At 47.3% G+C, this 11,474-nt stretch overlaps 1 protein-coding gene across 1 annotated transcript; it reads right to left on the bottom strand.

The window, feature by feature from the left end:
- Window positions 1-1,384: 1,384 nt before the first annotated feature.
- Window positions 1,385-11,138, bottom strand: RFC2 (replication factor C subunit 2). The gene is made up of 11 exons (XM_079955808.1): window positions 10,980-11,138; window positions 10,208-10,277; window positions 9,854-9,895; window positions 8,630-8,736; window positions 7,975-8,076; window positions 6,127-6,227; window positions 4,954-5,111; window positions 3,785-3,850; window positions 3,459-3,539; window positions 3,086-3,199; window positions 1,385-1,699 (listed from the first exon to the last, which is right to left on the bottom strand). Exons 1-11 carry the CDS (start codon window positions 11,093-11,095, stop codon window positions 1,589-1,591), a joined length of 1,068 nt encoding a protein of 355 aa, XP_079811934.1. The 5' UTR covers window positions 11,096-11,138; the 3' UTR covers window positions 1,385-1,588.
- Window positions 11,139-11,474: the final 336 nt, after the last annotated feature.

Genomic DNA, 11,474 nt, shown 5'->3' with positions numbered 1-11,474 from the left:
TGCCCTTCTGCCATCAAACACCTAGCAACAGATCCCAATACATCTTTATTCTCTCGGCCAATACAAGGCATGGACAACCATTAGCTTCTGATTGGTGAAAATACGGTTTCGGGCCCTAATTCTTCAAGTGGGGCTACAAAATAATTCTTCTGAGTGTTGTATCTACACAGACTGATAGCACAGTTCTGTAGTTCGTCCTGTTACAACATCTTCATTTTCCTCCGGTGAGTTAATTGTAGCTGCGTTTGTTTTAGCTTGCAAGGCAAGTTCGACATTTATCACTTGGCAGAAGAACGAATGGGTGGATCTCTTGTGAAAGAAACAGACAGACTTCAGCTTAGTGTGGTCTGTATCTTTTCCGAGGCCCCTGTGGTCTACAAAGTGCACGTTCAGCAGTTATAGAGTAAGCGGACAGGTCTTCTTATGGCTCAGTAAGCTAGTTAAGCAACAAGATGAAGATAGTAGAAGCTGTTCTCCCAATGGAGGGCTGTAGGAAGTAGAGTCAACTGAGGACTGCAATTAGGGCCTGTGTTTTTTAACCTGTCCATGAATGGTCCAGAACAGACAAAGATGGGGGGACCTCTGAGCCAATGAGCTTAACTGCCATGCAATTTTTCCCCACTGAACCACTGGCTTGTATTCAATGCAAAGGATCTTCCCCCTGCGGGCACGGATCAAACTGTTCCAACAAAGGAAAAATGTCCCTTTGGGGCATCTGATTTCACTGTGGTATCACCTGATTAACAGCTAGCTGTATCCTGTTCTCCATGATCCAGATGTGACCAGCGAGGCAGTCAAGTTTGCTGACAATATCAAATTGCTTGGGGTGTTTAAAACAACAACAACAAAAGGATTATGTGACCAGGTCTACATCTATTCCCAGGAGCAATGTTAAAGATATTCCTCCAACTACTAAAGATCAGCAGATGCTTCAAATGCACTGAGTGCTTTTTTAAAAGGGCATCATGAACAGTGTTTCCCAAACTTGGGTCTCTGGCTGTTTTTGGACTACAACTCCCATCATCCCTAGCTAGCAGGACCAGTGGTCAGGGATGATGGGAACTGTAGTCCAAAAACAGCTGGAGACCCAAGTTTGGGAAACCCTGATGTAGAAGGTTAACTGAGCAAACATCCTTCATGAGAAGATAGATGTGCTACCCAGATCCTTAAAAATGGTATCATCATCAGCCTCCACAGTCACTGTGTTCACGGAAGACAATCTTACTTGGCTATGAGTGATCACCAAAGAAGAAGACATCATTATTATATTTGTATATCACCCTTCAGCCACAGATCTCAGAGCAGTACAGGTGAGGGAAAATTTTAAAAGGCACCTGCTTTTACTGATTGTGGTAATCTTATCAATACAGTGAAATGAAAGGCCTTCAGCTTTATATCAAACTTTATTTCGGTCTGAAGTGGTAAAAATAATAATAAATCCCTACAACTCATATGTGTTCACACAAACATTTTTGACAACTGTATCCAAATCGCCAAGTGCAACTCCAAATGCCCACACTTGTTATACAAACAGGTTGGTTCACTTGCAGTTTTCCCTCCACACAAGGTCCATCTCTCATCTATGGCTTCAGCTCGCTGTAGGAACCGCTGTCTTCTGACAAAGCCGGGCTAGCAGTCCTGCCATCTGTAAGAGCGAGTTGACTCCTTCCGCTATCTTCATGTGTGTATAGCCGATTTCCTAACCACACAAAAAGACATTTAAGATCCAGTTAGTCCACCTTTTTTTCTGTTGAGATAAAACACAGAACTCTGGGACACATGCAAGAAAATATGGTTGAAAGAGCACCTCTGGGCTCACACATATCCTTAAGCCAAGACCTCAAGATCAAGGGCCTTTTTTTGCAGCTGGAAAAGGACACCACTTCCTGAGAACCTCCACATTCATTAAGGGAAAAATAAAAAAGGCTTTTAGCCCTCCTGGTGGAAAGATCTTACAAGTGTGTGAGGAAATGCCTGTGGACATCTCAGAAGCTGGGAGGGGAGGGAGGCAGCTTCGGTTTCCTGATTAACTTTTGTATCTCTGCACTAAGTGATGCCAAATAAGAGCATCTCGGTCAAGCTGCCCAATTTACTGTTTGTGATATAAATCTGAGGTGTTCATTCCGCTTATTTCAGAGAGGACTGCACTGAATATTTGCATGGTCTGCTGCGGGGACAGACTTAGAGAAGCAAGTCTCTGCATGTGCATGTGTGATGAGGTTATCCCAGATAAGAATGTGAGACGAGCTTGCTGTTTCAGGCCAATGGTCCATCTCGACCAGCAGCCTGTTCTAAAGGGGGAAACCCACAATTGGGACCCGAGCTCAGCAGCGTTCTCCCCACCTGCAATTCCTATTAACTGGTACTCAGAGGCATCCTGACAGTCTTATCTTCCATGAATATGTCTTTTAAAGCCACCCAAGGTGGTGTCCTCCACTGCCACTTGGTTGCAGAAAATCCCATCATTTAACTATGTGCTGCATGAAGTACTTTCTTTTGTCTATACAGTGGTGCCTCGCAAGACAAAAATAATCCGTTCCGCGAGTCTCTTTGTCTAGCGGTTTTTTTGTCTTGCGAAGCATCCCTATTAGCGGATTAGCAAAAGGGGGGGAAAAGGGGAAAAACTCGCAAGACATTTTCGTCTTGCGAAGCAAGCCCATAGGGAAATTCGTCTTGCGAAGCGCCTCGAAAAACAAAAAACCCTTTCGTCTTGCGAGGCATTCGTCTTGCGGGGCACCACTGTACTAGCGTTTCCCAAACTTGGGTCTCTTGCTGTTTCGGACTACAATTCCCATCATCCCTGGCCACTGGTTGTGCTAGCTAGGAATTATGGGAGTTGTAGTCCAAAAACAGCTGGAGAGCAGGAAACACAGATCTATACTAAATCTTCCAATGCTTCACAGGATGTCCGCAAGTTCTCTGGTGTTATGAACAAGGGAGAAAGCCTTCTTTGTTCACTATGTTCACACCTTCCATAATGTTGTGTGCAGAAACTGAGCCACGAACATGCAAGTGCTAAGCAGATTCCTCTCACAATCACATGGCTGGACATCTCAATGCTATGGCTTACAGAGGCAGAACCAACCTTGATGAATTCCAGCTTCAAATACTCGGCCATCTGGTATGTTTTGCACACTCTGAAGATGTTGCCGATGATGTCTTCAGCAGAATAGCCAAGCCTCCACAAGTGTGACAGGATCTGGAACAGGAAGGAGTACAAGTCAAGTTTTTTTAAAAATACATATTGCTAACATATTTTTTTATCCTCATTTCTTAGCAGCAGTTTGACGATATAGATTAAAAGCAATATAATCAGCAAATGTGCAAAAACAGAAGTAGAGGCAGAATCTCAATCCATGACCACTGCTCTCTCGACTGGCTCTGTGTCACGGCTGCCCAGAATATGATATATCCATAGGGTGGGGTGGCAAGAGCTTGAATGCTCCCCTTGAACTCACCTTGTATGCTTCATCGATATTGGCGCTGATGCAGTGGCCAATCATCTCCTTCACCAGCAAAGGGTGGGGCTCATCACACACCTGTGGAAAGAAGAATCCAGCTAGCCAACGGAGAGGTTTAATGACTTGAGAATAAACCAACCGGGCAAGAAGGCATTCCAAGCAAGCTTCTGAACTGCACAAGTCCCTCTGGCCCTGGAAAAGCCACAGGACCACCTACAACCTGTCCTCTCTTCTATGCAGGTCTTGAAAAATACAGGAGCCCTGCAGACTCTCCTTTGCATCTGGTCAGGCTAAAGAGAGAAGGAGAAAACACTTTTGCTGACCTTGAACACGTTCTCACTGTTGACAAAGCCAAATCCAGAATGGGTAGACTGCAAGTTGTTCAGCGCCTGTTTCAAAAAGAGAGTTTTTAAAAAATGAACTTAAGTGATGGAGATCTTCCAAGTTATTCAGTACTCTTTGTCTGGCAAAACGAAAGGCTGGTGTGTTCCTGAAGTATATAATGTTTGGCTCTCCTGCACGCATGAGCAAACTGCAGTTGTGTGCAAGGTCAAGCAGACTCCCCCCCCCAAAAAAACAACAACAAAAAACACCAGCTTTCTGCTCATGTGAGGGTTGGCCTGATGGATTCCCCTTCTTTATAGCATGGGTTTTGGCCATCAAGGCCTTCTGGATCTTTCTGCAAAGATTTGGCTGCAGGTTCCACCCATGCTGTATTTGCTAATCAGAATGGGATAGCTGGATTGAAGTTGTTTGTGACCCTGTGCAAGAGCCACTCATTGCTCACGGAACATTAAAGTCCCAGTCCCTTGGCAGAAGCGGTGAAGGGTCCACATACTGGTGGTAGGTGGGGCCAAAATGCGTGTGTGCGCTCACATGCGCACACACAGAGCTTGGCTTCCACTCTGTGTGCATGGAAATGCAGCAAGCTGCAACGGTGAAAGAGAGTGGGCTGACAAGGGAGCTAGCAAGGGTTGCTGCACTCCACGACTGGCTCTCTGAGCTTCCCTGTCTGCCAGCCTGCCTCTGGTCTCTCGTTCTCCTCGCCCTCCAAGAGATGCCAAAGGATGACAGGCAGGGAAAATGCAGAAGCTCAGGAAGCCACTTGTGGGGTGCAGCGGCTCGTGTGTCATCAGGGGGTGTGGCCTGGGAAGGACCTCTGCAGTTTGGATTCTGAGGCTTGGAGTTCCCCATTGCACCCCCCATTTTAGAGTGGGGCTGACATAAAAGTCGCAGAGGTTTAGATCAGTTGCTTTTTGGCAACAAGGAGTTCTCTCTGTGGTTTTGGCAACATCGCAAGCCCAGCTGCACTACCCTGTCTGCAGCAGAGACCACAAGCTCTCTGCAGAATGTCTGCTCCCCCCGGCTACGGCCAGAGCTTGGTTTCCTCGAACCGTGGGGCCTCGGAAACTGACAGCTGCAAAGCCACATTGCTTCGTTAATAACATGAAACAGAAAAGCTGTGGAAGGATGGTTTTGATTCTGTGCTCACCTGCCTCATGTCCCCCTGGGCCGTGAAGATAATGGCTTCTAGCCCATCGTCTGTATATTGCACGTTCTCCTTCTCGACAATTTTCATCAGCCTGGCAAGAATTTGAGCGTCTGTCAGCTTGGTGTAGCGGAGCACCGCACAGCGAGACTGGATGGGTTCTGGTGGGGGACAAGCAGAGGGAGAAAGGACAGGTGAGATCCTGCCTTTCGGGAGCCTAGGAAACTTCCTTAAAACAACCAGACTGAAGGTTCACCCACACCAGTGGGGGGAACTGAATGTGGCCAGGAGGCTCCATCCTTACCTACCCTGGCAGGTCAAGTTTGACAGGTGGGGTGCAGCCAGCCACCTGTCGATCACCTGACATCACAATGCTGTTGGATGACCTGTTTTCTTTTGCCCACACGCCCTGAGATCAAACTGCATGGGGAAAGGCTTTGCGGGAACCACTGGTCACAGTGGCACTTGTGCAGGGGCGTAGCTAGCCGCTCAGGTGCTGGGTGCGGCACACGCGTCCTGCAGCCGGGGGCAGGGTAAGCCTCCCATGGGGGTGGGGCACACTGCGTGGAGCCTCTCCACCGCCTCCCCCTCAGCTGTAGGGCAGGTGTCCCACGCTGCTGTTTCAGGCAGGGGGAGCCTGCAGACGCCCAAGCCACCATGTCACTCCCAGGAGAGACGCGTGGTTTGGGCATGCTGCAGGCCCCGCATTAAGTGCCGGCCCCTGCGGTGTGGCACCCAGTGCCAGCCATGTTTCGTTACGTTTGTTGACTGAACTAAAAAGTTTTGTGAGCCCAATTTTTTAAAAAAATATTTTTAAAAACTCATACTTTTGTCATTTTGTCACCCCCCTCAGTGATGACACCTGGGGTGGCCCGCACACACCCCGTCCTCCGCCACTGCACTTGTGAAGGCGAATTCTCAGCCCTACCTGCAGATCAGGTCAACATGATTATGCACATATAGCAGGTAAGAGGGCCAAGGCAGAGAGTGTGTGTGGTTTGCCTAAGGTATCTGAGCGAGTTTACACCCAAGGTGAGATGTGAACTAACTTCCTGATTCTGTCTTAACTTCTACACTATGAGAGACCAAAGCTGCACAAAAGAGGGGAGGCAGTATGTGGTGTGAACTATTGAAACAGATCTATGCCACCTACCCTAGTAGGCTGAAAGCTCTTACCTATTATTTTATCAGAAGCATTGCAAGCAAGAGCAAAGCGAGTTGTTTTGGAATAAATTTCCATCGTCCGTCTCAGGGCTTGCTGGGCTCCATCTGTCATGCTAGTTGGGGACGTGGGGAGAAACGTAAGATAATTTAAGTCACAGAAGCTTGCCAGAATGTGTCAGTTTTGTAAATAAATAATAATAATAGATTACTTGAACCCCGCCCATCTGACTGGGTTTTCCTAGCCACTCTGGACAGCTTCCATTAGATTATAACAGAACACAGTGAAACATCAAACATTAAAAACTTCCCTAAACAGGGCTGGGGACACAGGTGGCGCTGTGGGTTAAAGCCTCAGCGCCTAGGGCTTGCCGATCGAAAGGTCGGCGGTTCGAATCCCTGCGGCGGGGTGCGCTCCCGCTGCTCGGTCCCAGCGCCTGCCAACCTAGCAGTTCGAAAGCACCTCCGGGTGCAAGTAGATAAATAGGGACCACTTACCAGCGGGAAGGTAAACGGCGTTTCCGTGTGCGGCTCTGGCTTGCCAGAGCAGCGATGTCACGCTGGCCACGTGACCCGGAAGTGTCTCCGGACAGCGCTGGCCCCTGGCCTCTTAAGTGAGATGGGCGCACAACCCCAGAGTCTGTCAAGACTGGCCCGTACGGGCAGGGGTACCTTTACCTTTAAACAGGGCTGCCTTCAGATGTCTTCTAAAAGCCAGATAGTTGTTTATTTCCTTGACATCTGATGGAAGGACGTTCCACAGGGCGGGCACCACCACCTAGAAGGCCCTCTGCCTGGTTCCCTGTAACTTCACTTATCGCAGGGAGGGAACCACCAGAAGGCACTCTGAGAAGTATCTCAGTGTCTGGGCTGGATGATGGGGGTGGGGATGCTCCTTCAGGTAAACAGGCCTGAGGCTGTTTAGGGCTTTAAAGGTCAAGCACCAGCACTTTGAATTGTGCTTCGAAATGTACTAGGAGCCAATGTAGGCCTTTCAGGACTGGTGTTATATGGTCTCGGCAGCTGTTCCCAGTCACCATTCTGGCAGCTTATTCTGGATTAATTGCCGTTTCTATTTATCTATCAGAGATTGTAGCAATGAAATTCAAATTGTTTATGCAACACAGGAGCTTCCCCTAAAACTCTTTCCTGTTCTCTTCTACGGTATAATCTTTTATTCCACCAGACACCCAGCTCATAAACAATGTCTTCCCTGGCAGTAAGTCAGAATTTCAAGCCACTTACTATGTTCAGACCTCACCAGAAGTTTTGGGATTTCCCCTAGTTAGGGTCTCTCTCTCTCTCTCGTTTTGGAAACTCTGGGGTTCCCCAAGCCTGTTGATACCTCCCTCCTGTGTGCGAATCATGCCATATAAACACTCTGAGAATGAGCTTGCCCTTAGAATATGGGATGCGAGATAATGACAAGTAAATAACCCTTTGAGCCTGCTGTTTGCTGCTACTGTTCCCTGCAATGCCTCTTGCACAGGGATGAAACCTCAACTAGAATATGTTGTGATGCTTCAGAAGAGTGCAAGTTGGTGCCAAGCAACACAACAGTGTGAGAAGGGGAGGAGTGGCGGCATGGTTGTCTCAAGTTATTTCAGCACTGTGAGATAAGTAGCGTTGATCTTTCTCATGACTCGGAGAGGCAGGCAGCCCTTGAAACACACGAGAACTTACGCAAAGAGTCAAATGTGGTGCAGAGGTTTGGGACAGTTGTGGGCAATCTTTGGCCCTCCAGATGCTGCCGAAATACAACACCTGCTGGTCAGGCCTGCTCAGGCTGACGGGAGTCATAGTTCAGCAACATCTAAGTGACAAAGGCTCCTCACACCTGGTTTAGAAGAAAGATTTGTGCACCTGTCAGCTTCATCCAATATGATGATTTTATGCCGGCCTTTTGGAAGCGTCACCTTCTGCTGAGCAAACATCTTGATTTTGTTCCTCACAACATCAATGCCTCTGGAAGAAGAAGGTCCAATTATTATTTGTGGGTCACATACAGCAAGTTTTATGGGGGAGAAATTATTTTCTTAAAAAATGAAATGACACAAAGAATGAGAAAAATGTCGCCATCTTTCCGTTTTTGGTGCAGAAAAGCTACAGCTCCAAAAAGAACAAGAGGGTACGGGGGGGGGGAGAGAAGTTCTGTTGCACAAGTCCATGCACAACTGAACAGTGGACACAACCCTTAGATTTGTTTTCAACTAAGGAGGCCCGCCAAGGTGGACAAGGGCCCGAAAGCCTGCTGCGGGGTTTACTCAGAAATCCAAAAGACCTTTGGGCAAGGCTTCGAGGAAGCAGCAGTGTAGGGTGTAGGAGGGGAAATCATGTCAGAATTACACAAATACACACTGGACCAGAGCATTAAAAAAACAAAAACAAAACCAACAGCACACAGAGATGATTGAGGACACAAAAACAGCACTTCCTCTGGAATCTGCCAACAACTTTGTGTTGCTTCATGGCAAAGCCAGGCATGACCCAATTCCCACTGGAATCCTTTTGGACTTGCCTGTCATTTGACGCATTCAGCTCCAGGACAGCTTCTTTCAATGCAGGCCCAAGAAGGGCACGTGCCAGACAGAGGATGCTGGTGGTTTTCCCAGTTCCTGGAGGACCCTTCCAAGACAAGAAAGATTGCCCAAAGGTTTAGCCAACTCTTTCTCTCTCTCACACACTCATATTCAAAACAACCTGACCTTTAGGAATTCCAATATTTAAAACATTTGTATATCATCACCTTTCATATAAAGAAGTCCCCAGGTTGGTTTGCACATTTAAAATAAAATACAAAGATCACAATAAAAGAAGCCAGCTAATAAGGGTCAGTAGAGTATAAAAATGCTCCTGACGTGTAAAATACAGAGGCAAATACAATGCAGAACACCTAAAAATTAGTAACATGCCCTGTGGAACAGCCTCCTATCAGATGTCAAGGAGATTAATAACTATACAACTTTTAGAAGACATCTGAAGGCAGCTCTGTATAGGGACGTTTTTAATGTTCTAAAGTTTTATTGTGTTCTTATAGCTGTTGGAAGCCTCCCAGAGTGACTGGGGCAACCCAGTCAGATGGACAGGGTACAAATAATAAAATTACAATTATTAGCCTCCCCAGGGTGGGCATTCCATAATCTTCCACTGTCCCTTAGGTATCACAGGCTTCACCTTCAACAGATGATCTAAAATGATGATGATGGTGATGATTAACAGGTAATCTAAGCATACAGGGAGTTTCCCATCAGAGATAAGAACAGAATGCAAGATACTGATAGGTAGTCCACCACTGTCCACAGAGGGCATTCTGATTATCTGCTGCTTTAGAGATAACTCCCACCCTACTCTTGGATGCTCAGAACCCAAGCCACAAAACCATGACTGGTTGTAAACTGGCTTGTAAGGTCTCAGAATTGCAAGGCAGGATAACTTTAATATATATATGTATTTGCAATAGTACATTGTGGCCCAGGACAACCACACAAACCCTGTCTTCATTGCAGCTGTTTTTGTAACTGCCAGTGGCCTTCACCCAACTAACTTCTATTCGGAGTAAACCTATTTCAATTAATGAACCTAAGTTAGCCATGTCCATTAATTTCATTGAGTCTACTCTGGGTGTGACCCATGTTGGATAGTGCATAATGACTCTATTTTTAAGCCTTCCTCGGGTTTGAGATTAAATCTTCAATTGGAAAGATCTGCAAGAAGGCACTCCATTGATTTGATCGATACTCACTGCGATAATAATATTTGGGACATTTCCTTCCCTTGCAAAGACCTGGGGAGGGAAAGAGAGAAAAGGGGATCACTAGGTTACTGGGAAATAGATAAAAATGGATATGTAATGAATGATGAGCCATTGGCCTGACCTAGCAAGTATTATGTTCTTAGACAACTTAACTGCTAGAGTAGGGGTGTTCCCTTGTCTGCCAGCACCCAGCAGATTGGGGGGTGGGGTGGGGGCAGGAAGCAAAACCTCTGTAGGCTTTGGGGGGTTTATTTACAAGACAGACTTAAATGGCATTCCTGAGTAAGCTCACTTATGGAAACTCAAAAGTGGGATCTTTGTTACAGCAAAGCTGTCTCATACCTCCAGTCTGCTGACGGTGTCTTCATTCCCAACAATTTCAGACAGCTTTACAGGTCTGTATTTTTCAACCCTGTGTCAAAAAAATTCATGAGACACATTAAGCCTCTCCCTCGTATAAAAGACCAGAAGAAAACAAACCCAACTGAGGAGTAAGTCTCAAAGTGAAGGCTTAGCGAAGATTTCTTAAAAGGGGAAATGCTTTCAGCTTAGTATGAATTAAAGCACAGGGTGTCAGTTGGAAAAGTTACCCCATGCCAGGGCATGCCAAAAACTTTAGTTGAGATCCCTGCACTGCAAGGGGTTGGACTAGATGACCCTGTGGTCCCTTCCTTCCAACTCTATGAACTTTACACCTCCCCCCAAAAAAACTATAATTCTAACCCCCTCCCAGCAACGCTGCTCCAACCAGTTTTATGCTTCCCGACCCACACACTATAGCCACCAAAAACAATATCCCTCCAGCTACTTACATGCCATATATATGCCCCCAAGAGCTAAATATATATGCTCCTCCAAAACCAGCCTTACAGCCCCCAAACGATGGTCCCTGACTCCCTCCAATCAATCAATCAATCAATCAATCAATCAATCAATCAATCAATCAATCTTTATGTCCCCCAGGTAATATCCTTCTAAAAAGCTTTATGTTCGTCTGTTTTAACTCCCCCCGCCCCGGACAATGCTGCTCCCCTTCAGCTGCCATTATTACACATTATGGGGCTCCCTGCAACTCTCTCTTTTTTGGGGGGGGGGTCTCATTTTTCTTTCTCACCAGGGCAATTCATAAGTGCCGCTCCCTGCGGAGGAAGAGGCGGCGGCGCCTCCCCGAGGCTTCTCCTCTTGCAGAGGCTTCTCAGGCCCGGCCACCTCCATGGCAACCGCCGCCATGTTCGCTTCCCGCCGAAAAGCCCGCTGGCCCCGCCCCCCGTTCCCGCGGCAGAGCACGGGCCTGGCGCCATCTTGGCTGCGGGCAGATGAAGGAACGGGGCCGGGCGTACCTCAACGATTGACGCCTGCGCGGCGCTTCCGCCCTCACTGGGGCGGGGCCTGTGCTTCCCTGCCGCCGCATTGGCTGATGTCGGAGGTGCCCATTTTGCGATTGGTTTCCCCTCCAATCTCCTTCTCCTCTTGACTTTTTAACGAGTTGCGCGGCAGGCAGAAATGCGGCAGGGAGAGCTCTCCCGCTTATGCCATCTTCATGTTGTTGAAGGAATTGCATCTTAATTGCGCTAGGTGCGCGATTTTTATACCTGTAGAAGTGGAAATA

This window comes from Podarcis cretensis (assembly GCF_951804945.1).
Source record: "Podarcis cretensis genome assembly, chromosome: 15".
NCBI lineage: Eukaryota > Metazoa > Chordata > Lepidosauria > Squamata > Lacertidae > Podarcis > Podarcis cretensis.
The sequence above is the reverse complement of the archived record's forward strand: the minus strand, read 5'-3'. Positions and strand labels throughout refer to the sequence as shown.

Coding starts and splice junctions, on each gene's coding strand:
- RFC2 (XM_079955808.1), bottom strand. CDS start 11,095: ATGGCGGCGGTTGCCATGGAGGTGGCCGGGCCTGAGAAGCCTCTGCAA. Junction 8,737..9,853: donor TCCCAAATATTATTATCGCA/GTGAGTATCGAT, acceptor TTGTCTTGGAAG/GGTCCTCCAGGAACTGGGAA. Junction 1,700..3,085: donor TGAAGCTGGAATTCATCAAG/GTTGGTTCTGCC, acceptor TTGTGTGGTTAG/GAAATCGGCTATACACACAT.